Raw genomic sequence first — 27967 nt, 5'->3', positions numbered from 1 at the left:
CACCATCCTCCATTTTGTCCAGCGTGTGTGGAAGGAGATCGGCTGATGGGGGGATGGAGTTTTATAGCTGCTTTTAAGGTGATTTGTAGTAATGGACGCTCGGTTTTCTCCTAGCTCCATGCCAGCTCCCTCCCCTGAATTACCGGCAAAATCTTTCACGCTTGACACGAAGGATCACGCACACTGCGGAAATGGGCCTTCTCCACTGAAAAGCTTTTCTCTGGAGCTGGGATTGAATTTATTACCCTCTCCCCACCCTGACCTCTGACCTCCTAATCTGATTTTGCAGATGGCTCGTGCCTTTATCGTGGGGGGGTGGGGTGTCACGTTGGGGGGGTGAGGAGGAATAAAAAGCGGCAGTGCTTCAGCAACAACCTGTAACCCCCTACTCTGCCCGCAGTACGTAGTGTGGGGGTAGTTGCCATTTTTACTGTATATGGTCATCATTAGGTTCCAGAGTTATTCTTTTGCGATGAACGGGACCAGCTGCCTTCCCGCATAGAGAAGACTGTTGTAGCTGTGGAGGTTATATAAGAGGCCTGTATTGGGTCGTGCTCGGAAGGTATTCGTGGTTAGAAACTTTTACGAGCTGTTCAGGACCATCTGTGGCAGATTGGCAATGCCCATGGGTGGGAGGGAAGCGTCAGGCCCTGCCCCACAGAACTCATGGGGTGTTTGGAATCTGGTCTGGGTCTCCCATCCTGGGTCTGCTAACACCTCAGCCCCCCGAACTGCTTCATGAGGGGGTGGTTCTGTTCGAAAGCCCGGGCACAACAGGGCCTGAAGCGCTGAACTCAAGTCTCGGGAGCTCCAGGGTTGCTTTGTCACTCCCTGTCCCAGACCTTGCAGGATGGCTGTGCACTGCTGAAAGAGCCACCCCGACCCCACCCCTGTGGCAGCCCCATTTCCGTGCACCCACAGGCTCCCAGGCACTTTGGGGCCCCCATTAGTGGAGGGGAGGCATCTCTCTCACTCAGTCACCCCCACAGGACGACCCACACTCCCTTCCCTATGCCTCTTTAGCTATGCGCCCCGCCACAGTCCTCTATACTCCCGCTCACTGTGTTTTAGTCCTCTATCCCGTCCCTCCCCTGGAACCCCCACACCTCCTGCTCTGTCTGTACCCCATCATACAGCCCATCTCTACCCCCTTCCACTTCCCCCAGGCACTCTGCCCCCTTACGTTCCTCTCTAAACCCCATAGACTCCTAGACCTCCTTTATAACCCCCACGCACCTTCTCTCCCCCCAGAACCCCCATAACACCTGCTCGCTCCCTATAGCCCACATAGCAGCCTGCTCTCCCCATGACACCCCTCCCATATCCCCAGTTCTCCTCCTGTAACCCCCACACAATCCCATAGCCTCCTCCTTCCCCATCCACCTTATTCTCCCCCTATAGTCCCCATAGCCTTCTGTTCTCTTCCTGTAACCCCCATACCAAACCGAGAGGTTCCTTCCCACCCTGTTCCCTCTTATCTTACCCCACAGCCCTCTACCTCCCCCATAGCCCCAGCTCCCCTCTACACCCCCTCATCTTACCCCACAGCCCCCTACTTCCCCCATAGCCCCAGCTCCCCTCTACACCCCCTCATCTTGCCCCACAGCCCCCTACTTCCCCCATAGCCCCAGCTCCCCTCTACACCCCCTCATCTTACCCCACAGCCCCCTCCTTCCCCCATAGCCCCAGCTCCCCTCTATACCCCCTCATCTTGCCCCACAGCCCCCTACTTCCCCCATAGCCCCAGCTCCCCTCTACACCCCCTCATCTTGCCCCACAGCCCCCTACTTCCCCCATAGCCCCAGCTCCCCTCTATACCCCCTCATCTTGCCCCACAGCCCTCTACCTCCCCCATAGCCCCAGCTCCCCTCTACACCCCCTCATCTTACCCCACAGCCCCCTACTTCCCCCATAGCCCCAGCTCCCCTCTACACCCCCTCATCTTGCCCCACAGCCCCCTACTTCCCCCATAGCCCCAGCTCCCCTCTACACCCCCTCATCTTGCCCCACAGCCCCCTACTTCCCCCATAGCCCCAGCTCCCCTCTACACCCCCTGTTCCCCCCTCATCTTACCCCACAGCCCCCTACTTCCCATAGAGCCCCAGCTCCCCTCTACACCCCCTCATCTTACCCCACAGCCCCCTCTTTCCCCCATAGCCCCAGCTCCCCTCTACACCCCCTCATCTTGCCCCACAGCCCCCTCCTTCCCCCATAGCCCCCGCTCCCCGGGATCCCGCGGCAGCCCCATCCCCCCGAGGAGGCGGGGATGCGGCGCTGATGCTGGTGCTGATGCTGCGGGCGGCGCATGGGCTCTGCGAGGCTCCGGACCCAGCGCCAGCGCCCGGGCACCGAGCAGACGGAGGGATCCTCGTCCCCGGTAGGTGCGGCCCGGGCCGGGCCCCCACCGGGACAGAGGCGTCGGGCCGGGCCCAGCTGCCTCCGCCCGGGGGGATGCGGGGTGGGGGTCGGTGTTTATCTGGGGCCCGGCCGGGATCAGCCCCCGCCCCCCAGCCGGGCGAAGATCAGGTCCCTCCCCTGCCCCCCCTGCGTCGCCCCACTTCTGCCCTCCCCACCCGTCACCGCCATCGCCCCCCAACCAACCCGCCTGTACCCCATCGCCACCCCGTCCCCTTCCTCATCGACTGATCACCCCACCTGTACCCCATCCCCCCTTCCCCTCCCATCCTTCCCCGTCCACCCCCATCGCCCCCCATCCCCTTCTCCATCGACTGATCACCCCACCTGTACCCCATCCCCCTTCCTCTCCCATCCTTCCCTGTCCACCCCCATCGCCCCCCATCCCCTTCTCCATCGACTGATCACCCCACCTGTACCCCATCCCCCCTTCCCCTCCCATCCTTCCCCGTCCACCCCATCACCCCCCCATCCCCTTCTCCATCGACTGATCACCCCACCTGTACCCCATCCCCCTTCCTCTCCCATCCTTCCCTGTCCACCCCCATCGCCCCCCATCCCCTTCTCCATCGACTGATCACCCCACCTGTACCCCATCCCCCTTCCTCTCCCATCCTTCCCTGTCCACCCCCATCGCCCCCCATCCCCTTCTCCATCGACTGATCACCCCACCTGTACCCCATCCCCCCTTCCCCTCCCATCCTTCCCCGTCCACCCCCATCGCCCCCCATCCCCTTCTCCATCGACTGATCACCCCACCTGTACCCCATCCCCCTTCCTCTCCCATCCTTCCCTGTCCACCCCCATCGCCCCCCATCCCCTTCTCCATCGACTGATCACCCCACCTGTACCCCATCCCCCCTTCCCCTCCCATCCTTCCCCGTTCACCCCCATCGCCCCCATCCCCTTCTCCATCGACTGATCACCCCACCTGTACCCCATCCCCCCTTCCCCTCCCATCCTTCCCCGTCCACCCCCATCGTCCCCCCATCCCCTTCTCCATCGACTGATCACCCCACCTGTACCCCATCCCCCCTTCCCCTCCCATCCTTCCCCGTCCACCCCCATCGCCCCCCAATCCCCTTCTCCATCGACTGATCACCCCACCTGTACCCCATCCCCCCTTCCCCTCCCATCCTTCCCCGTCCACCCCCATCGCCCCCCATCCCCTTCTCCATCGACTGATCACCCCACCTGTACCCCATCCCCCCTTCCCCTCCCATCCTTCCCCGTCCACCCCCATCGCCCCCCCATCCCCTTCTCCATCGACTGATCACCCCACCTGTACCCCATCCCCCCTTCCCCTCCCATCCTTCCCCGTCCACCCCCATCGCCCCCCATCCCCTTCTCCATCGACTGATCACCCCACCTGTACCCCATCCCCCCTTCCCTCCCATCCTTGCCCGTCCACCCCCATCGCCCCCCCATCCCCTTCTCCATCGACTGATCACCCCACCTGTACCCCATCCCCCCTTCCCCTCCCATCCTTCCCCGTCCACCCCCATCGCCCCCCATCCCCTTCTCCATCGACTGATCACCCCACCTGTACCCCATCCCCCCTTCCCCTCCCATCCTTGCCCGTCCACCCCCATCGCCCCCCCATCCCCTTCTCCATCGACTGATCACCCCACCTGTACCCCATCCCCCCTTCCCCTCCCATCCTTCCCCTCCACCCCATCACCCCCCCATCCCCTTTGATCACCCCACCTGTAACCCCATCCCTCTCCCCCATCACCCCTCCCATCCTTCCCCATCCACTCCCATCACCCCGCAACCAACCCGCCTGTACCCAATTGCACCCCCCGCCCCCTTCCCCATCGACGGATCACCCCACCTGTACCCCATCCCCCATAACCCCTCTCATCCTTCCCCCGTCCACCCCCATTGCCCCTCAACCAACCCGCCTGTACCCCATCGACCGATCACCACACCTGTACCCCTTCCCCCCTTCCCCCATCCACCTCCATCACCCCCAACCAACCTCCCTGAACCCCATCTCCCCTCCTTCCTGATTGACTGATCTCCCCACCTGTACCCCATCCCCCCATCCCCCCTCCCATCCTTCCCCTGTCCACGCCTATCACCCCCAACTACTCCCCCTGTACCCCATCGCCCCCCAACTACCCTATCACCCCCACCTGTTCCCCCATCACCCCCACCCTTCCCATCTGTACCCCAGGCCTCTCCCTGCCCCTCCATCCTCACCCAACTACTCCATCACCCCACCAGTCCCCTGATCACCCCACCCTTTCCATCTGTACCCCCAGTGTCACTCACTGCCCCTCCATCCTCCCCCAACCACCCCATCACCCCCACCCTTCCCATCTGTACCCCCAGTGCCCCTCACTGCCCCTCCATCCCAATCCACCCATTCCTATCCCCATCCACCCCACAGTCCTGCCCTGTGTGCCCCATTCTCCCCTCTAGGCCTTGACAACCCCCCCTCATTGCCTCCCTCCATTCTCTTGTCTTGATCCTCCTCCCTCACCCCCAACCATTGGTCCCATCCCCCCCGCTGCTGGGCTGCCCCATTTCTTCCCCTTTGTCCACCAGTCCCGCTGATTCTGGGGCTCTTGTGACTTTTGGATGTCAGGCCAGGGGTGTGTATAGGGCAGGGGGAGGAGGGGGCAAGTGTCCAACGGGGCCCCCACCAGGCCCCCCTCTTCTGAGACCAACACCCCCTCTTTCCCTTCCTTCTTGCACACACGGCAGCGGGAGGGGCTGGGGAAGCCCCATCCGCAGCCAGGGCAACGGTTCTGATCCGCAGGGCAGGCCAGTGTGGACCAGTGGCAGGAGAGACCTGGCTCACCTTTCCCATAGGGGGCTTTGGGGGATGCGGGTGGGAGGGGGTTCTGAACTGCTGGGCTTTCCTAAGCTGGAGCAGGAGACAGCAGTGTATGATTTGGTGAGATGGGCAGAGGGAGTGGGGTCTAGTGGTTAGAGCCAGGACTCCTGGGTTCTATCCCCAGCTCTGGGGGGGTCCTATCTGTTGTGATTGCTGGTAGACGGTGGGCCTAAGCTCACCCATAGCTAAATGCCCTCCCGCTTAAGCATGGGGGAGGGACCAGTGAACCCAGGCCCGAGTGAGTACTGGGGAACAACAGATGAAAGAGCAGAGACAGGAGTGGGGCCTAGTGTTTAAAGCAGGGCACTGGAATTTGACCCTGGATTTCAGTTCCCCATTCTGCCTTGCCATGTGACGCTGCAAGGCGGCCCATTCACTGGTCCATGCCTCAGTTTCCCCATCACCTGCCCAGTATTTAATAATACCAAACTCACTGTGGGGGGGTGGGGGTGAGCCTATGGGGCTTAAAATGAATGTGAGCCCATGGGACAGAGGGTGCTGCAGAGATGCCAGGTCTGATCGTATTAGCCCTGCCCAACGACAGTTGGGTGGCGCGGCGGGTTCGGCTGATTGCTCAGAGGCCTGGATATTTTTCCCCCCGTTTCCTCCCCAGCCAGGAGTAAGAACCCATCATGACCAAAGACGACTCAGCCGAGCTTCCCTCCGAGGAGGCGCGCCAGCCGCTGGAGTTCCAGAGCCCCATCCTGGAACGGAGGAAGAAACCCATCGTCCATCCCTCCGCCCCTGCACCCTTGCCCAAGGACTATGGTGAGCTTGCCCCGCCACCTGCCTCGGGACTCGTCAGTGTCTTGCTCTCACCCTCCTTTCATTCCCCATTCTTGCCCTGCATTAGATCAGGCTTTGGATCCCAGTGACCCCCATCGCCCAAGACAGCTGCGTGGGGTAATGTTTCCCATTGCCGAGGGGCCTCATCCCCAGAGGTGCTGAGCACCAGCCAGTGAGAGGCAGCATGGCCCACCAGCTGGGGCCACGGGAGAGTTCAGTTCAGTTCCCATCTCTGCCGCTGACCTTCTTCTTTCTGTGTGTGCCTCAATTCCCCCTCCTGCCTGTTGTCTGGTTTGACTGTCCGCTCTCTCGGATGGGGGGGGGAGGAGGGGGCCTCTTGCTCTGTGTCTGTGCACAGCCCGACACAATGGGGCCCTGCTTTCAGCTGGGACCCCGGGGCGTTGCCATGATGCATGTAAGAAGAGTGGTGGGTGCTTGGAACTTCTGGGGATTAGACCCCAGCATCAAAATCCCTAGCTCTTCTCATTAAGGGGTCTCAGAGCCCCATTTTACAGATGGGGAAACTGCTCCCTGCCTCAGTTTCCCCAAAATGGGGGCAGAGCTAGGATTAGAACCCAGGTTACCCGGGGCCTAATCCAGTGGGGTATTCACTAGGCAACACTGCCTCCCTGCATTGGCCTATGGGTGACAAGGATGTTGTTGCATTCTCCTCCCATGTGGCTCTGTGTCATTCAGCTTTTAACCCCAGGGCCAGGTTCTACTTATCCACCATGCGTCCTCCACTCACCCCACCCCCCCCAGCCACAACGGCTCACCGCTGCTTGGACAGGGCCAGCTCTGAGCCAGCAATCTCCATGGCCCAGTCAGGCCCCGGTGTCTCTGCTGAGACTGCCAGCAAGAGGTGACTGTGCCATCTGAGAAAATGGGCTGAGACCAGCCAAACTCGCTTCATGTAAGCTGCCAACCCACTCGTCAGTGCTAATGGAGTTCAGCCGTAGAAACCGAGGCCTGATCTGAGCAGAGTTAGGACCAGTTTGTGTCAGCTGGGAATATGATTCTTCTTCTTCTGTATACAAGCCGGACGGGTTATACCGGTATAGCTCATTCCCCTTCCTATACAGGAATAGTTATCCATGTCGGAGCACCTTTATGCCTGTATAACGGCACCCAGGTTTCCTGCTTTAACTAGACTGGGATAGTTGGTAACTTGGGTGGGGAGACAAAATCCCTAGGCTGGATGTGAACCAGAGGTTCTGAAACCCTTCCTTTGACTGCTGGCTCCATGGGCCTGAAATTTACGAACGAATTACCCACCTCCATCCCTCTCAGGACCAGGACCCGGTGGAGGTGTGCCGGGGACGAATTGGCAGGTGATCGGTTTCTAAACACAGCCCAGTGACTCAGTGTTGCTAGATGCAGACACAGTGCGTCATCGGATGCCATTATTCTGGAAAGTCTCCTCCCTCCCCCACCCCCCCCCAGCTGCTTTTGCATGAATTTGGCTAGGACCGTGGCAAGAGAAGTATAGATTTTTGTTTGAGGGGTGGGGAGATGAGAGAGGGGCAAGTGTCTCACCAGCAGTAGAAGAGGGAGCGGGGGGGGGGGGTGTGACTTTGGATCCTTTACTTATTTTTATTGGCTTATGCTGTGAATATTTTGGCAAATAAGATGAGCTATGAAATCCATGCTAGGAATATGCTTACAGCACGTGCTGGTACAATAAGCTTTGGGGGGATTTTTTTGCAGCGTGGATTGCGTGGGAGACCCCTTGGCTCTGTGCAGGTCTCCAGGTGCCTACACCTTGTTGTGATTAATTTAAAAAAACAAAATGAAACAATTTAAAACCAAAGGTGAAAGGAGTGGAAGGCTGATCTTGTTTGCCTGAGACTCAGGAGAGTGAGGGTCTATCCGGGGCTCTGCTACTGACTCCTTGTGTGATCCTGGACAAGTCACTCGATCTTTCCGTGCCTCAGTTTCCCCATGGGTAAAATGGGGAGACTAACCCTGCCTTCATCTATTTAGATTGTGTGCTCTTTGGGACAGGGACCGTTGCTCACTCTGCGTCTGGGCAGCGCCCAGCACAATGGCGCACTGGTCTCGGTGGAGCGTTAATAATTTAGCAGTTGTGGCGGGCATCAGATAGACGGCCCTAGAGAGGCAGAGACGTGGTTTGTTTATTTCCAGCGCAAACTGCTCCCCAGCTGAAAGGGGAGAGAGTTCAGTCTCCAGGGCCGTTCAGGCCCTGATTCTTTGCTTGCTGTGAGCTGAGGCCCACAGACTCATTTCACCAAGCAGCCCTTGAATCGTAAATGGCTGCTGGTCACTACCCGCCTGGCTAGGATTGGAACCAGTGACCTGCGCAGCTCCACCCAAATGGTTTCTTATGTAGTTAAGACAGTCATTTGTTTAACAATAATTATGATCCTTTGTTTTTATTTATTTATGTATTAATTATTAGTAATACTGTAATGCCTAGAAGCCCCACTCATGGCCCAGGAGTCCACTGTGCAAGGTGCTGCCCATTTTATTGCTATTAGGTGTATTGCGGTAGAACCTAGGAGCCCCAGTCATGGACCAGGACTCCATTGTGCCAGGTGCTGTATATATATTTTTTGCTATTAGGTGTATTGTGGTAGCACCTAGGTGCCGCACTCATCACCCAGGCCCCCATTTAGCTTACGTGGCAGGGGCTGGGCTTTCCGCTCCGCAGGGCCTGCTCCCTTCCTGCAGTGGCTGCCCTGGGAGAGGGGCGAAGTCGTAGGCAGCTGGGCATTTGTACAGCATTTACCAATGTTAACAATCATCAGCATAACCGGAATTGACAGCCGTGGCCTGGGCTGAGCGATGGATCCTAGAAGGTGTCCTGCCAAACGGAAAGAACAGCTGATGTTATGCAAATGGGCAGTTGGCTCAGCCTAGAAGAACCCAGGAAAGGCAAATGAAAGGCAGGGTGCGATGGGATGTCTGATAGCTCATGGGGCTGGGGAATGGGACCCTTCCCATCTAAGGGGTGCTGGCTCCAATCCAGCCTCGAGGGGGGGGACTGGCTGACTCAAGGGGGCAGGGAATGGGACATGGGGCCTGTCCTCTCTAGGGGGCACTGGCTCTAATCCAGGCCCAGGATGGGGGGACTGGCTGGCTCTGGGAGTGGGGAATGCAACAGAGGCTTCTCCTCTTGGGGTCTCCAATTCCAATCCAGGACCTGGAGGAGGGGCTGGCAGGCTCAGGGGATGGGGAATAAGATATGGGACCTCTCCCCTCTAGGGGGCGTGGGCTTTGATCTGGCCCCAGATTGGGAAGACTGGCTGGAATATGGTGGGGACTGGGATATGGGACCTCTCTCTAGGGGGCACGGTCGTTGATCTGGCCTCAGGGCAGGGGGACTGGCTGGCACAGGCGCGGAGGCCGCGGAGGGAGGGGGCGGATAGCAGACAATGCGGCTGCCTGGTTTGCAGAGAGATGCCATCAATCTGGCACCTTTCACCCGTGTGAAATTGACTCAAAAGCCTCCCCATCACACAAGCCAGCTCTTGTGCTGCTCACAAGCTGTGTTTTATCCCAGTTCTGAAACGCTCTCTCCTTTGTCCAAGGGCCCTGCCCTCAGGAAATCTATAGCTCAGCCCCAGAGTCAATCAGACGATTGAAACAATTGAAACAATGTTTATTCCTCCGCAAATCAACCTGAGCAACCGAAGTGCGGTACAATTTATTAGGCCAGCTTCTGTTTTTATTAGATCTATGGTGGTAGTGTCTGGAGCCCACAGATCAGGGCCTCTTTGTGTTGGGCGCTGCCCAGACACACCGTGACCGAGGTCGGGGCCCTGTTGCGCCGGGCGCTGCCCAGACTCAGCAAGAGATGGTCTCTGCCCAAAGAGCTTCCCGTCTAAACAGGCAAGGCAAACCAAGGCAGGATTATTCTCCCCCCAGTACAGCTGTGGAAACTGAGGCCCAGAGAAGGCAGGGTCAAGTTTTCAAGCCACACTTGTAGCCATATTTTCCAAAGAGCTGGGGTCAGCCCTGAAACACGGAGCAGGTGTTTCAAGCGAGATGAGCGCTCGACATGCTGAATATTTTTATTTGTGAGGGTCATTCATAGAAGATCAGGATTGGAAGGGACCTCAGGTGGTCATCTAGTCCAACCCCCTGCTGAAAGCAGGACCAAGCCCCAGTTTTTGCCCAAGATCCCTAAATGGCCCGCTCAAGGATTGAACTCACAACCCTGGGTTTAGCAGGCCAATGCTCAAACCACTGAGCTATCCCTCCCCCCTGATATTGCTTCTATCTAGTGCATGAAAGGGAGGTGAGCTCTTAAAATTTGCTTCTCTCCTACCCCACTTGTATAAGGCAGAGTGGGGAATTGAACCTAGAAGTCCCAGCCCACTGCCTTAACTACGAGGCCGTGGACAGGATGAGGGGCTTGTGGATGAGCTCAGGGAGATGATGCCATGCTTAGGGGACTGCCAGGAAAGGGTGTATTTGCTGGCAGGCGGAAGGGATAATTCTCCACCGGCCTAAAATTCATGGGACCTATTTTTATGTCTTTATTTTCCGTCTTTGCTAAAGCTGCTTCGGGTTTTGAGTTATAAACTCGGGCTTGAGCCTGTTGGACTCAGAGGGGAACTCACACGTTGATTTCAACGGCAAGTGACTCGACGCCCCTTTCGCTCGCCTCCCGTGTCCCCGCCCGGCGGCCCCGGCGCGCCCTGCTTCTGCACGGCGCGTCCGAGGGGCCGCGTTCTCATCTGCACACCTGTGGTGTCGAGATGCGCCCCCCCCCCCCCCCCCGCCCCTCGGGCGTGGCCGTCCGGCTACTTCTGCTGGCGCGGCTCTCTGCACGGATGAATCGGAGCCCGGGGAGCTGCCGTGCCGTGATGCTCGTGATGCTGGTTTGCCGTTGGGGTGCAGATCAAGCAGCAGTTTCATAAGCTGCCGTTGCTGGGGGAGGGAAGATCCAGGCTTTGTGTTTCCCCTGCAGGCTGAGACAAGCTCTTGTGTGAGTGCCCGCTGCCTGGGATATTCATCCCGAGGCTGCCTGCAAAGCGGATAAATGTGGCTGCAGCCCATATGTGTCAACGGCACCGAGCTGTCGGCTCGCTAGAATGTTAATCCAGGCCTTGGTTAATTCAAAGGACCCTATGAGTCAGGACTGAGTCAGTGCCCCAGGGTGGTACTGGGGCGGGGGGATCGGTCCAGCAAAAAGTGTGGGTGGAGAAGCCTTTGGGAGATACTCTTCCCCCTCAGTGAGTCCTGGTCCCCCTGCTTTGCTGCAGGGAGCAGGGTGGGTGACTCAGTAGAGGGCGCTCTGCCTTTGCATTCAGTGCTGACCCCGGTGCCCCAGTGTGGGGCTAGGGGGTGCTGTGCTGCAGGGCTTCAGTAGGGGGCGCTCTCCCCTTGCAGTCAGGGCTGACCCCAAGGCCGTGCTAGGAGGCGTTGTACTGCAGAGTGTCCGTAGGGGAGGCGCTCTCCCCTTGCAGTCAGGGCTGACCCCAATGCGTCACTAGGGGGGCGCTGTGCTTCTTGACTTGGCGTCTTTCAGATCAAATGCAAAACTGAAACCCTAAACCCTTCCGATGGTTCTGTGACGCTCTTTGCAATATAGCGGTGTCAGCCCATTTAGCCGAGGCACTGGGGTTAACTGCAGCCTACTTCCTTCCAGTCCCCCCATGCCGTTCCAATTATATGTAGGGTTTCCCTTTACTTTCTACCCTAAAGGGATGCACCGTGTTGCCGTTGAACGCTGCTGCGCCCCACCCCAGAGGAGGCTGCATGGTAGCACTGGTGAGCGATCCCTGCACAAATATGAAAGGAGGGTGGTTTATAGGGTTATGGCGGAAGTCACCAGGTGGCGCGGTGACAGCCGTATCAGTTCTTTCTCTTAGCCTGGGAGCAGAGTTGGGCTCTTTTCATGCTGCCGTTGCAAGCAGCGGGAGAACTGAGCCGTTGCCTCAGTCTCCCCGAGTTGAGTGGAGCCTTTGGGCAGAGCTGCTCCCTGGGAATCAGCCATTGGTGTTTGGCCAGACAGAGGGCAGGGGTCAGATGGGAGAGGGGGAAAAGAGGTGCTACTCTTCCAAGCCCCGCCCACTAAATAAGCCCCACCCACGCACGTGCGTGTCTCCGCCCACAGCGGGCCGTGCAGACAGTCGTAAAGGGGGTTGGTTCTCTCTGCTCCTGACGCTGAGCTGCCCCTCGTTGGGGTTTGCCCCTGGGCTCTGCTAGACTCCTGGGCTCAGTGTGACAGAGAAGTAGAGTGACCAGACATCCTGATTTTATAGGGACAGTCCCGATATTTGGGGCTTTTTTTGATATAGGCTCCTATTACCCCCCACACCCCCCGTCCCGATTTTTCACACTTGCTGTCTGGTCACCCTACAGAGAAGGCAATTTCCTGCAATCTCCAACCTGGCCCAACCTGATGAATTAAGCGTCAGTATCCTAGGGCTTGTCTACATTTGCAACGCTGCCGCGGTGCAGCCGTTCAGCTGCACTGCTGGAGCGTGCTGGTGTAGACGCAATTCGTGCCAGCGGGAGGGGTTCTCCAGTCGCTGTGGTTAATCCATTTCCTCGAGAGGCGGAGCTGGCGTTTCTCTGTCGGCGTCGGGGGCCACTTACATCGGCAGGAGACACATTTCAGGGGAGACCCGTGCGCCGCTAAGGCATTGCGTTGTAGGGTAGACCAGGCCTGAGGCAACAGCTCACTTGCGCCCCGAGGAGACACCCGTGGTCGGCCGCTCAGCTGTTACAGGGGGGACGAGATCAGACGCCCAAACTGGACCGGCGAGGGACTCTCAGATTCACGGCGGGGCTGGTTCTGAGCGAGAGCCGTTGTGAATTTGTGGCCACAAAAAAACCAAACCCCCGCTGGGTGGGATTAGAAGGACTGATGATGGGCCAGGGCCTGTTCGAGCCTCGGTGACTGCCCGATCCTTGCCCTCTGCCAGGCCATGGCAGGGTCTCTGCTGCAGTCACAGCTCTTGGGGCCAGTGATGTAGCCTCACTCGAGCAGCGCGTCTCTGGATCGTCCAGCTCCAGCGCGGAGCCGATTAACAGCCCCGGGCTGTTCTGCCCCGGGCGGGAGGGGCTCGGCTGGTGGGAGCCGGAGTGCGGAGGCGACAGGGTCGTTGGTGTTTGTCTGACGGGGTGACACTGATAGGGCTTTAATGGTGGCCAGACAACTTTGTTGGGACGTTCAGCATCCGGGTTACGTCTTGGGTCCGTGCGTCGCCTTGTGCGCTCGACTCTACGAGCAACTTCCCGGCGTATCTCAGGAGGAGCAATCCGGCTGAGGCAGGCAGATTTGCTGGGGACCGGGCTGCCTGGACGTATCCCGCTGAGATGCACAACTCCATCCGAGAGGGGCGATGGCTGGGGAACTAGGAATCTAGAGCGGGTGCCCCTGCTGGACCCCGGAGGGGGAATACAGGCGCAGTTGCCCTGAACTGTAACCGGTGACTCCTTCCTGATTGTGGAGGAGAAACAAAAACTCTTGTGGCCGCTCCCAAACCCCACCCAGCATATTGCGCATCCCCGTGACCTGCCCTGGCTTGGCCGGACATGAAATCGTTAACGTGGCGGACGTTTAAACGGGCTCACGCCTTCCTGAGATGAGGGGAGCGGCTCACACCTCTCCGAGCAATTACTTCAGACTCTCTGCATGGGGACCTGTTTTCTGGGCAACCAGAAGAGCTAGTCGGTTTGTAAATGAAAGCTGAGATTCTGGAGAGCTGGAGAGTTGGTTCAGAGAGGGGCAGGTCTGGCATGCGGGCACATACTGGCTATCGCTGGGTCCTGGTGGACGGGGGCCTGCGTGCTGTTTGCAACCACCTCTGGCCAGGGGCTGGTGTAAATGAAACAAGCTGTGCTCAGAAAACACCCTGACTCTTCATCGCTCCCGGCTCTGCCACTGGCCTGCTGGGTGGCCTTGTGCACATCCCTTCCCCGCTCTGTGCCTCAGTTTCCCCTTCCACTTCTGTCTGTTTAGGCAAGAACTAACTGGTGTCTGTGCAGTCCCCAGCACAAGGGGGCCCTGGTCTGTGTTGGGACCTCTAGGTGCTACTGTCATACAAGCTCGGTATGGCGTGGTCTCGATTTTGGATGGGGATTCAGGTGCTACTGTAGGGCACCTAATAAAGGGGTAGATCCCCCTTTTTAAAGACCTTCCTTCTCTTTCCAGCTTTCACTTTCTTTGACCCGAATGACCCGGCTTGCCAAGAAATCCTCTACGACCCCAAGACCACGGTCCCAGAGCTGTTTGCCATCATCCGACAGTGGGTCCCCCAGGTGCAACACAAGATTGATGTCATAGGCAGCGAGGTGAGTGAGGGGAGCCGACGCGCCTTGCGCAATGCCTGGTGCTCGCGAGAGGTGCCGGGTTGCCCGCCCTGGGGACATGGGACGCGCCGCGGGGGGCTGCAGCTGGGTGGAACCGGCACATCCTGATCAGAGAAGGGCCTGATTCCACTGCGGGGGTCTGAGATCGGCGCCGCAGCGGGTCAGAAAGCAGCCCACAGGAAATTCCGAGGTAGAGCTGGGAGGGGGTTGGGAGTCAGGACTCCTGGGTTCTGTTCCCAGCTCTGGGAGGGGAGGGGGGTTGAGCGGGTTAGAGCAGAGAGGGGCTGGGAGTCAGGACTCCTGGGTTCTATCTTCAGCACTGCCACTAAGTCGCTTTGTGACCCGAGGCAAGTCCCTTCCCCCCTTTGTGCCTCAGTTTCCCCCTTCTGCCAAAGGGGCAGTGCCTGCCTTCGGAATCCCCAGGGCAGAGGTGCACCGTGTGGCTGCTGTTAGAAACCTCCCATCAGGCCCTGAGACGCGCTCGTCTCTTGCACCCCCCAAGCTCCCATCACCAGGCACCTTCCCACTCTAGGCTGGGTGCTGCTGGCCTGGAAATTAACTTGAGACGCAGCAGGATGGCTGGGGGGGAACAAGGCTTGATCAGCTCTGGCCAACCCCACCCCCCTGCTCTCTCTTTCCCCTCCCCTTCTTCTCCTCCCCCCACCCTCTCTCCCCTCTTTCCCCCTCCCCCTGCCCTCCTCCCCTCTTCCCCCCCCAGATCCTGAAGCGTGGTTGCCATGTGAACGACCGGGATGGCTTGACCGACATGACGCTACTTCATTACGCCTGCAAAGCCGGCGCGCACGGTGTCGGTGAGCTGGGGTCGGGGGAGGGCTGCAGGCTGGGGTGGGAGGGGGAGGCTCCCTTGGTGGGGGTCGCCCTCTATCTCCGCTGCGGCGCGAATGGCCAAATCCCCCGGTTGGGGGGTGGGGAGCTGCTGTCCTGGAGCAATTGGAACAATCTGGGGGGCTCACACTCCCCCACGCAGACTCTGCCCCCGTGCCATGGGCCCAACCCGCACTTGAAGGGGGGTGGCAGGCGGCCCCCATCCCCTTGAGGCAGGGCCAGCATCGTGGGACCCATTTCTTCCCCCTGTGGAGCAGGATCAGGGCCATTCTTTCTCCTGCACAGAGGTCTGTGTGGGGGCCCCACAGTGCTCACCTCAGCAGCTGGGGTGTCTCTGCTTGGTGGCGGGGGGCTGGGCCTGCTGCACTCTCCCCAATCTGCCCCACACAGAGCTCCCTGCTCGGGCAGGGCTGGCCGGACCCCCAGGAGCAGGGCGGCTGGGAGTTAAAAAACCCACTGAGATACCTGGGGCAGCTCCCCATGCTCAGAGCAATGGGCTCAGGCTCTCGGCAGACCCAGGCAGTGTCAGTTACACCCAGGACAGCTCCCTGGGCTCAGAGCGATGGGCTCGGGCTCTCGGCAGACCCAGGCAGTGTCAGTTACACCCAGGACAGCTCCCTGTGCTCAGAGCGATGGGCTCGGGCTCTCGGCAGACCCAGGCAGTGTCGCTGCATTAGTTACACCCAGGACAGTTCCCCGTGCTCAGAGCGATGGGCTCAGGCTCTCGGCAGACCCAGGCAGTGTCAGTTACACCCAGGACAGCTCCCCGTGCTCAGAGCGATGGGCTCAGGCTCTCGGCAGACCCAGGCAGTGTCGCTGCATTAGTTACACCCAGGACAGCTCCCCGTGCTCAGAGCGATGGGCTTGGGCTCTCGGCAGACCCAGGCAGTGTCGCTGCATTAGTTACACCCAGGACAGCTCCCCGTGCTCAGAGCGATGGGCTTGGGCTCTCGGCAGACCCAGGCAGTGTCGCTGCATTAGTTACACCCAGGACAGCTCCCCGTGCTCAGAGCAATGGGCTCGGGCTCTCGGCAGACCCAGGCAGTGTCGCTGCATTAGTTACACCCAGGACAGCTCCCCGTGCTCAGAGCGATGGGCTTGGGCTCTCGGCAGACCCAGGCAGTGTCAGTTACACCCAGGACAGCTCCCTGTGCTCAGAGCGATGGGCTCGGGCTCTCGGCAGACCCAGGCAGTGTCGCTGCATTAGTTACACCCAGGACAGCTCCCCGTGCTCAGAGCGATGGGCTCAGGCTCTCGGCAGACTCAGGCAGCCATTAGTCACACTCCATTCCTCTATTTCGGGCTTTTCCCCCATTCGCCGTGGCTGGAGAGCTGCTTCCTTTCCAGTGCAAGCCAAGCTGCTCCTCCTGGGGGTCCCGTGACACAGGGAGCCGGGGCTCCCAGCCTGGGCCCAGCGCGCCTCTGCCTTCCTCCAGTCTGGAGTGTGCAGTAGCCTCAGGGGGAGGGCGGTTGCAGGGGCTCTTGTGCCCACTCAGGGCTCTGATCCCATCGCCTTTGTCCCCCTCCCCCCAGGTGACCCTGCTGCTGCCGTCCGCCTCTCCAACCAGCTGCTGGCCCTGGGGGTGGACGTGACCCTGCGTAGCCGCTGGACCAACATGAACGCCCTGCACTACGCCGCCTACTTCGACGTGCCTGAGCTCATCCGCCTCCTGCTCAAAGGCTCCAAGCCCAAAGGTGAGCCGGGGCGAGAGGGGGGAGACACATGCCAGAGAGGGGGATGCTTCCCCCCCGAGTCCAGCCGGGGACCCCCCTGAGTGCTACTGCCCAGGGGCTCTGGGGTTGCGTTGCCCTGGCCCAAGTGGCCCAAGCCATGTTTCTGGTAACCGGGGAATGTCAAAATACCTAGGAAGGCACAGGTGACCTCAGTGGTTAGAGAGGGAGAGGGGCTGGGAGTCAGGACTCCTGGGTTCTATCCCCGGTTCTGGGAGGGGAGGGGAGTCTCGTGGTTAGAGCGGCCGAGGGGGCTGGGAGTCAGGACTCCTGGGTTCTATCCCCAGCTGTGGGAGGGGAGTGGGGTCTAGTGGTTAGAGTGGGAGTGGGGGAGGGCTAACAGTCAGGACTCCTGGGTTCTATCCCCAGCTCTGGGAGGGGAGTAGGGTCTAGTGGTTCTGGGGGTGGGGCTGGTAGCCAGGACTCCTAGGTTCTATCCCCAGCTGTGGGAGGGGAGCGGGTTCTAGTGTTTATTCGGGTGGGGCTGGGAGTCAGGACTCCTGGGTTCTATCCCCAGCTGTGGGAGGGGAGTGGGGTCTAGTGGATAGAGCAGGTGTGGGGGAGGGCTGAAAGTCAGGACTCCTGGGTTCTATCCCCTGCTCTGGGAGGGGAGTGGGGTCTAGTGGTTAGAGCAGGGGGCTGAGAGCCAGGACTCCTGGGTTCTGTTCCAACTTCTACCACTGACTCATTGTGTGATCTTGGACAAATCGCTCCCCACGCCCCTGTTTCCCCTCTAGCCCTTGGCATGGGGGGCGGCAGGTCCCTTTAGGGCAGGGGTTGATGCCTCACCCTGGGCCGCGTCCGTGCTTTGCCTTGCAGTGCTCAACTCGACCTGCAGCGACTTCAACCACGGTACGGCGCTGCACATCGCCGCCTCCAATCTGTGCCTGGGGGCTGTGAAGTGTCTGCTGGAGCACGGGGCCAACCCTGCTGTCAGGGTGAGAGCCCGGGCACGGGAACGGGAACTAAACTGCCCAGAGGGGAGGGGATGACCTTATACAGGCAGGAGACCAGCTGGGGCAAGATAGGGGCTGGTGTGGGAGGCAGCTGGCAGCATATAAAAGACACCAGATTGTCAGGATACGGATCAGGGTGGTGGGGAGGGAGAGGGGAGCTGGCATCAAACCAGTGACCTGACTGGCAGGATATGGACTGGGGAGAGGGCAGGGGGAGGTGGCAGCAAAGAGAGGACGTAACTGTGGGGATATGGACTGGGGGGGAGGGGCTGCAGGCAAAGAGGGGCCCTGACTCTGAGATATGGACTGGGGGGAGGGGCTGCAGGCAAAGAGGGGCCCTGACTCTGGGATATGGACTGGGGGGGAGGGGCTGCAGGCAAAGAGGGGCCCTGACTCTGGGATATGGACTGGGGGGAGGGGCTGCAGGCAAAGAGGGGCCCTGACTCTGGGATATGGACTGGGGGGAGGGGCTGCAGGCAAAGAGGGGCCCTGACTCTGGGATATGGACTGGGGGGGAAGGGCTGCAGGCAAAGAGAGGCCCTGACTCTGGGATATGGACTGGGGGGGAGGGGCTGCAGGCAAAGAGGGGTTCTGACTCTGGGATATGGACTGGGGGGGAGGGGCTGCAGGCAAAGAGGGGTCCTGACTCTGGGATATGGACTGGGGGGAGGGGCCGCAGGCAAAGAGGGCCCTGACTCTGGGATATAACACAGGGGATGGGGGACCGCACACAGACAGCTTCTCGGGCCCTTCCCCCCTCCCCCAGCTGCCCCGTCCCCTCCTCCCGTCCCAGCCTCTCTCCCCCTCTGCCCCCTGCAGAACAGCAAAGGGCAGGTGCCGGCCGACGTGGTGCCCGACCCCATGGACATGACGCTGGACAAGGCCGAGGCCGCCATGGTGGCCAAGGAGCTCAAGCAGCTGCTGCTGGACGCCGTCCCCCTGAGCTGCAACCTGCCCAAGGTCACGCTGCCCAATTACGACAACATCCCCGGCAACCTGATGCTCACCTCCCTGGGCCTCAAGCTGGGGGAGCGCGTCGTGGTGGACGGACAGAAGGTACCGGCCCGTCGGCCCCCTCTGGGAGCTCCCCAAACGAAGCAGGGGTGGGCCGGGCCGGGGCTGGGTCTGCGCTGGCCCCGGTGTGGCGCTAGGGGGCGCTGTGCTGCAGGGAGCAGGGTGGGGGCTCAGTAGGGGGCACTCTCCCCTCAATGCCAGCACTGACCTGAGTGCGGCAGTAGGGGGCGCTGTGCTGCAGGGAGCGGGGTGGGGGCTCAGTCAGGGGCGCTCTCCCCTCGATGCCAGCACTGACCTGAGTGCAGCAGTAGGGGGCGCTGTGCTGCAGGGAGCAGGGTCGGGGGCGCTCTCCCCTCGGTGCCTGCGCTGACCCCAGTGTGGCAGTAGGGGGCGCTGTGCTGCAGGGAGCGGGGTGGGGGCTCAGGACGGCCGATGATCTGTTTGCGTCTCTGTAGCTGGGCACCCTGCGTTTCTGTGGCACGACGGAGTTCGCGAGTGGCCAGTGGATCGGGGTGGAGCTGGACGAGCCAGAGGGCAAGAACGATGGGAGCGTTGGAGGAATACGCTACTTCATTTGCCCTCCGAAGCAAGGTAAATGGGGCCCGGACGCCTGGGTTCTGTTCCCAGCTCTGGGAGGGGAGCGGGGTCTAGAGCAGGGGTGGGCAAAACTTTTTGGCCCGAGGGCCACATCGGGATTCCGAACTTGTATGGAGGGCCGGGCAGGGAAGGCTGTGCCTCCCCAAACAGCCTGCCACTCCCCATCCATCCCCTCCCACTTCACGCCCCCTGACTGCCCCCCTCAAAACCCCGGACCCACCAATCCCCCCTGCTCCTTGTCCCCTGACCGCCCCCTCCCAGGACCGCCCGCCCCAACTGCTCCCTCCGGGACCCCACCCCCTATCCAACCCTCCCTGCCCCCTGACTGCCCCACCCCCTATCCACACCCCTGCCCCCTGACTGCCCCCTCTGTTTCCCGTCCCCTGACTGCCCGCCTGGGACCCTACCCCCTATCCAGCCCCCTCTGTTCCCCGTCCCCTGACCGCCCCGTCCCTCTGAACATCTGCCCCATCCAACCCCCCTGCTCCCTGTCCCCTGACTGCCCCCCGGGACCCCCTGCCCCTTATGCAACCCCCCCACTCCCCGCCCCATTACCATGCCGCTCAGAGCACCAGGACTGGGAACTGTAAGTGTACACCGTAGGTAGCATATTCCTATGGGGAGCAATTTAATACACTACACCTGCAGCTCTCGCAGCCCCACCGCCCACCCCAGAGTGCTGGCGGCCCGGCAAGGGAGGGCGGACAGGAGGGGAGGAGCTGGGGGCGAGCCTCCCCGGACAGGAGCTCAAGGGCCGCAGGATGGTCCCACGGGCCGGATGTGGGACAGTAGGGGGCGCTGTGCTGCAGGGAGCAGGCCATAGTTTGCCCACCTCTGGCCCAGAGGCTAGCGGGTGGGCCTGGGAGCCCGGACGCCTGGGTTCTGCTCCTCTCTCTGGAAGGGAATGTGGCTTAATGGATCCTGGGCTGTACAGTTTAGCATTTTCTGAGTCCCCCATTGACTGTCGTTGTTTTTTTCTCCATCTTCTCAGGGGTTTTCGCCTCTGTGTCTAAAATCGCCAAAGCCACAGACCAGATGCCGTCATCGGTGACGTCCACCCCAAAAACCCCCCGCATGGACTTCTCCCGCATGACCGGGAAGGGCCGGAAGGACAAGAAAGGTAGCGGGGCACTTCTAGTGGCTGAAGCAGCAGGAGCTGGGAGCCAGGACTCCTGGGTTCTGCTCCCAACTCTGGGAGGGGAAGTGGTTAGAGCAGGGGGGCTGGGCGGCAGGACTCTTGGGTTCACTTCTTTGCCCAGCTCTGGGAGAAGTGGGGTTTAGTGGTTAGAGCTGGGGCGGGGGCGGTGCTGGGAGACAGGACTCCTGGTTTCCACTCCCAGTTCTGCCACTGATTCTGTGTGTGACCTTGGTTGTGTCCCTTTCCTTCCATGTCTCATTCATCCACATCTAGAAAGGTACTTGGCTAATTAACCCTGAAGATCCTTTATCGCTGGGGGTGGGTGGAAAGAGCTGACCTGGCCTTTGGATCTGAAATCTCATCAAGGGGCTTGACATGACGGCCAATTAATCAGGGGCTCTTTGCAAGGAGATAAACCAGGAGCCCCCCGGCCCTGTCCTCAGATCGTGCCTGCCCCTCCCTGTCTGGTGGGGGAGACGTCAAAGCCCCGGCAGGCTGGCCGGCTCTGGTGCCGCAAAGAGTGGAAGGGGAAATCTGCATGCTATTTACATATGCAAATTGGAAAAGGCCCAGCCTCCCCACAAACCAATCTCACCAGTTCTCCCCACCCATGTGCATCGCTCCTCCCCCATATTCCAGTCAGTCTCCTCCTCTCCACCCCCTGCCCCCTTTCCAACCCTTCCCTCGGTCAGCCTGGGCTTGGCATCTCCTGCTGTGGGCTCAGCGCCCCCTCTCCTCGGCTCCTCCCCCTGCTCCCTCCAAGTCACTCACTGGAGGAGAGAGGAAAAGTTGAGGGCAGGGAGATGGCAGGATTGGCTTACAGGTGAGCAGGGGGAGGGGTTTCATTCACCGCCCCCCTTCCAGCCCCACTCTGGCACCAGGCTACCCGCTGGGGCCACTGCTGCTGGAGGTCTGGGCAGCCCTGGGCTGGTCTCACTGCCTTTCCGCTCAGCCCTCAGGAAGAAGTCTCCATCCGTGGGCAGCCTGGACCGAGAAGGGCTGAAGATCGAGATTGGGGACCAGGTGCTGGTGGCGGGGCAGAAGCAGGGCATCATCCGGTTCTACGGCAAGACGGACTTTGCGCCGGGTAAGGCACCGGCTGGCGGGAGGGCAGAGCCGCCGGTTGGTGGGTGGAAAAGCCTGTAACAGGGTCTTTTAGCTCTGGAGTGGGAGTCTGGTGCTTGTAGATGCGAGGCTCCGGGGTTTGATCCCGCGGCTCGTGCTGGGAAGTGGACAGCTGACGGCTTCTTATCCCATCGCCAGGTTACTGGTTCGGCATCGAACTCGACAAGCCCACGGGGAAACACGATGGCTCGGTCTTTGGGGTCCGGTATTTCACCTGCCCCCCTAAACACGGAGTCTTTGCCCCACCTTCCAGGGTCCAGAGGTACGTTTCTCCTGGCTCTCGCTGCGTGTGAGCGTGAGCGATTGCCTTTTGGTGGCTGACCCCACCAAGGGACGTGCTGCTTCTTTAGCTCAAGGGTGGGAACCTATGGCTGTGGCCCTACACGTGCTGGGTTCAAATCCTGCCTCCCTGAGGGGGCGTTTGTGAGCACCATTTCCCGCAGCGTTTGACAGCTCTGGTTCTCACTGGCAAGGACGCGACAGCCTCCAAATCATCCTAACGAAGCCCCTTTGAGTGGCAGATATTCTCCCTGTCTGAGGCAAATGTCACAGAAGTGGCTTCTGCCCGGATTATCCACCTCCCATTTTTAAGAGGCTTTGGGACAGATCTCAGGTCTCGCCTATGCTGGGGGTTCACCCTGATCCCCGTCACTGGTATGCGAGCAGCCTTCCTGGACTATCACCGGGGGTTGGAATCTGGGCAGCTCCCCGGCGTCGGTCCGGTCCTGGCTCCTCCACGCCTCCGTGAACAAGCCTCTCTTCTCTGCCCCTCCCTTTCAGGATCGGTGGCCCCAAAGACTCCCAGGGAGATAGCAGCAGTTCGGTGAAGAAGGTGCACCAAGTCACTAGTAGGTATACTCTGGATCCTCTGCCTTTCCCTTGCCCCCAGCGACGGGAGGGACCAGGGGCCAAGCCCACCCCACCTATGACTCCAGTGGCCTTGCACCGGGGGTGACTTAGCTAGTGAGGCCATGGAGACATCCAGTCTTCCCCAGCAATTCCATCTGTGCCTAAGGCATGGCCCCATGGAATCTCTCTTCAGTGCTTATGTGACCCCCTGCCGGCACTGTCCTCTCTGAGCATCTCACCATCGTTAGGGTGTTTTTAGCCTCACATCCCCCCTGGGAGGCAGGAATATTTATCCCCCTTGATCAGATGGGGAAACTGAGGCACAGAGGGGCAAAGTGACTTGCTCAAGGTCACGCAGGGAGTCTGTGGCTTAGCAGGTAGTGCTCCAACCCCTGCTCCATGCTCCCCTCATTCTGCCAGCGCCGTTCCCCCAACACACACTGCCCTCGATGCAGCAGCAACCCTCCCTTGCCTCAGCCCGCCACCCCCTCCCTCCTCCCTGTTTAGAGCCGTAAGCCCCGTCATCGCTGCGATCCTTTGCAGCCACCATGCAGGGAATTGAATCCAGGCCTCCCACATCCCAGGCGAGCACCCTAACCACTAGGCCTGTGCACCCTCCTGGGTTTGTTGCACGGTGATTCCACCTGGGTTTGTTAGAGGGCGTCGGTGGCCCCCGGGTACAGTGACTCCCTTTAAAGCGAGGGCGTTGTCCCTTCTCTCGCAGTGTCACAGCCAAAGCGCAACTTCACAGCAGTCAGGACCCCAAAAGACATCACGTCAGAAAACTCCATCTCTAGGTAAGGCAGGGGAGGAGCTGTGGGGGAGGGGGGGGGCATAGCTGGAGTGCTGTGGCCCTGCGCTGTGGCTACTCTCTGTCCACCGGGGCCCATAGGGGGCTGATTGGGGATGTGGCCAAAGCACCCTGCTGTTTCTATTCTCTGCTCCCCAGGATCCATGGGGGGAGGATCAGGAACGCGGCAGGAGTGCACTGTGCTGTGGCTATTCTCTGCCCACCAGGCCACACGAGGAGCAAACAGGAAATGAGAGCAGTGTCAGAGCTAACTGACTGCTAGAGCAGCCCTGAGGCTGCTCTGACTTATAACGCTGGCCGGGCAGGCCCCTGCACAGGAAGCATATGGGGAGGACAGAGCTGGCTTAAAGCCATTGTAAACCACCTTCCCTGTCTCAAGTGAGAATGACAGCACCAGACCCCTGGAACGTCTGCACCAGCTCTTGCAGGGGATGATTGATAGAGTCATAGTGGTTAAGGCCAGAAGGGACCATTAGACCATCGAATCTGACCCCTTCAGTTTCACCCGATACCTCTGTATCAAGCCTGAAGACTTGAACTAGACTTCGGCGTTTCAGTCCTCAGGAGGCTAACCTGTTGTGAGCCCCCCTCAGATCTAGCTGGGGGGAAATACCCGTTCCCTGGCTGCCTACCTCGCTCTTGTTGTTATTTATTATGGGAATTACGGTAGCGCCTAGAAACCCCCGTCACAGACAAGGACCCCTTTGTGCTAGGGCTGTACATTTTTATTGCAATTAAGTGTATTACGGTAGCACCCCCCCAGTCATGGAGCAAGACCCCATTGTACTAGGTGTTGTATATTTTTATTGCTCTTAGGTGTATTATGGTAGTGCCTAGGAGCCCCAGTCACAATGGTGCGAGGTGCTGTACAGTTGTGTGCCTTTCAGGTTTGGACCAGGATCCTGTGGCGCCAGGCGCTGTACATTTCTATTGCGATCAGGTGCTGTACAAACACCGAACAAAAAGCCAGTCCCTGCCCCTAGAAGCTGACACGCTGCCTTCTCATTTCCTCTCCCCCTGCTGGCGGGGTCCCTGCTGCGAGCTGCCTGGTGAGCGCTCCCCCCGTCTCTCGTCTCTTTCAGATTACTCTTCTGCTGCTGGTTCCCCTGGATGCTGCGTGCAGAGATGCAGTCCTAAGGCCTCGGCGCGCGCCTCTCCCGTCCTCCGCTCTGTCCTCTGTTCTCCAACTAACCGAAAGACTGCTCTCCCCGTTGGGCTCTCATCTCCCCCACCCTAGTCGCAGTTCTAGTGAACCCCAGTGCCTTGGTACCATTGAACGTCGCCCCCCGTAGTCTGCGAGAAAGGCTGCACTAACCCCCCCCAAACACCACGCGTATGCACCTCCCACCCCGGGTAGATGTGACATGGGCTTGGAAGCTCCCCTCTTTGATTTCTCCCCTGACCCCCCTCCGGAGCACAGTGGCATGAACACAAAACCTCTTTGGTACGGATTTCCCTCTGCGGTTTGATTGCTCTGAGCCTGACGCTCGGGGTAAGGCCGATCCAGCATCCCCTGAACCTGGCCCTTTGAGTTGCTCCCCAACGAAACTTAATCTAACCTGGCCTCTCTCTACATCTCTGTAGCTGCGTGGACAGTGTCAGGTTATAACACTCCAAGTGTGGAAGTAATGCTCCTCCCCAGCTTAAGCCGCCTTTTTCTCTGGGAATCATGTAATGCTCACCTTCCAGGATTAGATTGCTCAATTCCTTCCAGGGAGGAGATCTGGCTTATAGAAACCGGTCTCGTGTTGGACCTTAAAGAGCAGTGAGATTTGGGGGGATCCTCCTCTCTGGAAGCAGTGCAGGCCCCCTTCTGAGAAAGCCCCTGTCCCCCAGGCATTCACTCTGGGGTGCCCTGTGCAGTTACCATGGGGGGAAATCAGTGCGTGAGTGTATTTCTAAGTGAGATCAGCGCTTACTAAGATTGCTAAGCATTCCCCTTGAGACACAACCGCTCCAAGGACCATCTGATGTTGGCTTCAAAGGTTGGAGCAGCTTGTACCCGATACGTTCAGGGCGAATCTGAGGGGTTGGGGTCTCTTAACACAGCAGGGTGCCTGGTGCTCCTCTGTCCCTCTTTCACTCTCATCGATTCGTTCCCCTCGGCGTGATCGCTCTTTATTCACAGGCAGAGCCGCCGGGCTTTTTTCCTTTTGAGCTGTTTAGGAAAAAAAAAAAAAATTTAAAAGAAAACCACCCTTAATAACTATCTTAAAAGAAAAATTAGCCATGGAGGGCATGTTGATGTTCTCCACCGAGCCGAAGGTCTGTCTAAACACCAACGTTGTCCTGTTTAACTCTCCCCGTTAAAGCAGTCCAGTCCCAGTCCAGTTAAAGCAGTGCTGTGAATTTATACTGGTATCAAGGTGCTTATATAGTCTAGCGGAGAGGAAAGGGAATAAGCTATACTGGCTACAAGTAAACCTACACGGGGGTTATATCAGTGTAATGGTATCAGTAAAAAAAATCACACTTCTAGCCCGCACGGTTGTGCCAGCACAAAATCTGTGTGTGGAACCAGTGTAAGGGAATGAGCTGCCCGGTTCTCTCCTGTGACAACCTCAGCCTGGATAAATAGCCAGCTTTGATCCAGTATAACCATGCGGTTTATAAAGATGCCTCATACTGCAAGAGCTTATTCCCCTTCCCATGTGGGAATAGCTATCCTGGTGTCAGCACACTGAGCCTGGTAAAACTGCGTCCACACTAGAGGGGAGTGGTACCACGTCAGCTGGTCCGGTCTAGGGAAAGGGGTACAGCGTCTGGGGGCAGGGCCGGTCTTGGGAACGCTGGGAAGTCGGAGGTATTTGGGACGTTGCCAACAGCCTCCGGGTGGCTGGTTTTGGGAACGGCGAAGAGCTCCCTGTCTGAGTGCCGGGGCTCGGCTCTGGGCAGCAAACAGTACCGCAGCCTGCTCTCGCTGGGGGAGAGCTACAGACAGTTGGCTGGGGGCTGCCCAAGACAGGGCGTGGGTCATTGCTAGCAACCAGGAACAGCTGCATAAAATCTATCCCTCCATCCATCGCACTCTGTCCTCGGATCCATCCATCTTGTCCCGCCACCCATCCTTCCTTATCCCTCCCTCCTCAGCTCTATCCATCCATCTTCTCCCTCCATCTCTCCATCCTTCTCCCTCTATCCTTGGATCTATCCATCCATTCTTACCCTTCCCTCCATCCTCCACTGCTGCTGCCATGTCCCCTAACGTCACAAAGTAGGAAAGCTGGAGAAAACGACTGGTCAACCTGCTTTCTCTGGGGTGTCCTGTTAGTAAGCAGAGGCAGCCTGGTCCAGTGGTTAGAGGTGGGGAAGCCAGGACTCCTGGTTTCTATTCCTGACATTGGGAAGGACAAGGGAAAAGGAAGTCCAGACACCTGTTCTATTCCTGACATTAGGAAAGGTGCATTGGGCAAAGGAATAGAAAGCCAGGACTCCTGGGTTCTGTTCTTGGCATTGAGAAGGAGGGTGGCTAAGTGTTTAGAGGTGGGAGACTTCTGGGTTTTCTTCCTAGCTCTGCCACTGACACTATGGGCAAGTCTCTGTGCCTCTGTGTGCCTCGGTTTCCCCCATCAACAAAATGGGGATGAGGATATTGACCCACCTCACTGAGGGATCATGGAGCTTGCAAAACGAGAAGGCTTTGAGCCCCTCAGAGTGGCAGCCCCTCCTGGAAACACGGAGCAGTACCAGTCAGTGAAAAAAGGACCTGGGCCCAGTGTACTTTAAAACACCTCCAAATGGAACAGCGGCTTGTGCACCAGGCCAGAATTCTAACCACCATCTCCAAATCCTCCAGCCTTCCTCCATATCTTTCTGTTGCATTTTGTGAGAGCTGGGAAAAGCCAGGACTCCTGGGTCCTATCCTGGCACTGGGAAAGGAGCCTTGGAAATAGGAAGCCAGGGCTGGCTCCTAAAGCTGCACCCGACATGCATCTCCATCCCTGTCAGCTGTTATGAGTACTAAACACACACATGGCCTCATCCCCTTTGCTTCCTCTCTAGCCCAATAAAAAGACTCCCGCTTTCTCATTTTCTTTTTACTAGCAATAAAAAACCTGCAATTGCTCAGCTTTGTCCTGGTCACGAGGGGGTATCCTGGGCCTTCCCCCATTTCATCCGGACCTTGAGTCACCCCGGCCGGGCCTGCGTTCCTGATGCTAACCATCATCGGGGACCGCTGTCAAAATGCTAACCTGGCCCTAGTCCGGCTCTGACTCCTTTGCAGTGGTCCCCGCCATGGCCTCAGTGTTTGTATAATAGAAATCATGTCAGATGGAGTTTCTTTAACACTATTTTTAAAATTTGTAACCCATTCTCCTTGTAAATGGTTTAGCGAGTGGCTTGTTACTCCCGCTGATGATCTCGCTGTTAACTCTGCATGCCTTGTCCCTTTCCCCTTCCATCCAGGATCTCTGGAAAACTCAGCATGAGAAGAAATCAGTATGCCTATTGCTTATCTGTCATTAATAAAGAGTGTTTCTATGTGCATTGTGTAAACGGCCTCTTGCTTTCACTCCTCTCAGTGCTGTTCTGTCCCATCCCCCTGCCTCCCCCCCATTCCCAGC

General features: G+C 59.0%; 1 protein-coding gene across 2 annotated transcripts; it reads left to right on the top strand.

The window, feature by feature from the left end:
* Positions 1–54: 54 nt before the first annotated feature.
* CLIP3 (CAP-Gly domain containing linker protein 3) lies at positions 55–27888 on the top strand. Of its 2 annotated transcripts, none has more exons than XM_043534863.1 (14): positions 55–78; positions 5874–6028; positions 14178–14317; positions 15054–15147; positions 16715–16876; positions 17732–17850; positions 18688–18924; positions 19338–19473; positions 20471–20599; positions 21570–21704; positions 21881–22004; positions 22523–22590; positions 23316–23388; positions 24485–27888. In XM_043534863.1, exons 2-14 carry the CDS (start codon positions 5893–5895, stop codon positions 24537–24539), a joined length of 1608 nt encoding a protein of 535 aa, XP_043390798.1. In that variant the 5' UTR covers positions 55–78; positions 5874–5892; the 3' UTR covers positions 24540–27888. The 2 variants fall into 2 exon arrangements, with proteins under 2 accessions (XP_043390798.1, XP_037740584.1); XM_037884656.2 differs by lacking the exon at positions 55–78 and adding an exon at positions 2263–2377.
* The last annotated feature ends 79 nt before the right edge of the window (positions 27889–27967 follow it).

The sequence above is a fragment of the Chelonia mydas genome, chromosome 23 (assembly GCF_015237465.2).
Source record: "Chelonia mydas isolate rCheMyd1 chromosome 23, rCheMyd1.pri.v2, whole genome shotgun sequence".
NCBI classification, from domain to species: Eukaryota; Metazoa; Chordata; order Testudines; family Cheloniidae; genus Chelonia; species Chelonia mydas.
Note: the sequence above shows the minus strand (reverse complement) of the source record. Positions and strands in the feature narration are given on the sequence as shown.

Excerpts from the sequence above, each read along its gene's own strand:
- CLIP3 (XM_043534863.1), top strand. The coding sequence starts at position 5,893 with ATGACCAAAGACGACTCAGCCGAGCTTCCCTCCGAGGAGGCGCGCCAG. Across the intron at positions 17,851-18,687 it reads GGGCCAACCCTGCTGTCAGG|AACAGCAAAGGGCAGGTGCC; the intron begins GTGAGAGCCCGG and ends TGCCCCCTGCAG. Across the intron at positions 19,474-20,470 it reads CATTTGCCCTCCGAAGCAAG|GGGTTTTCGCCTCTGTGTCT; the intron begins GTAAATGGGGCC and ends CCATCTTCTCAG.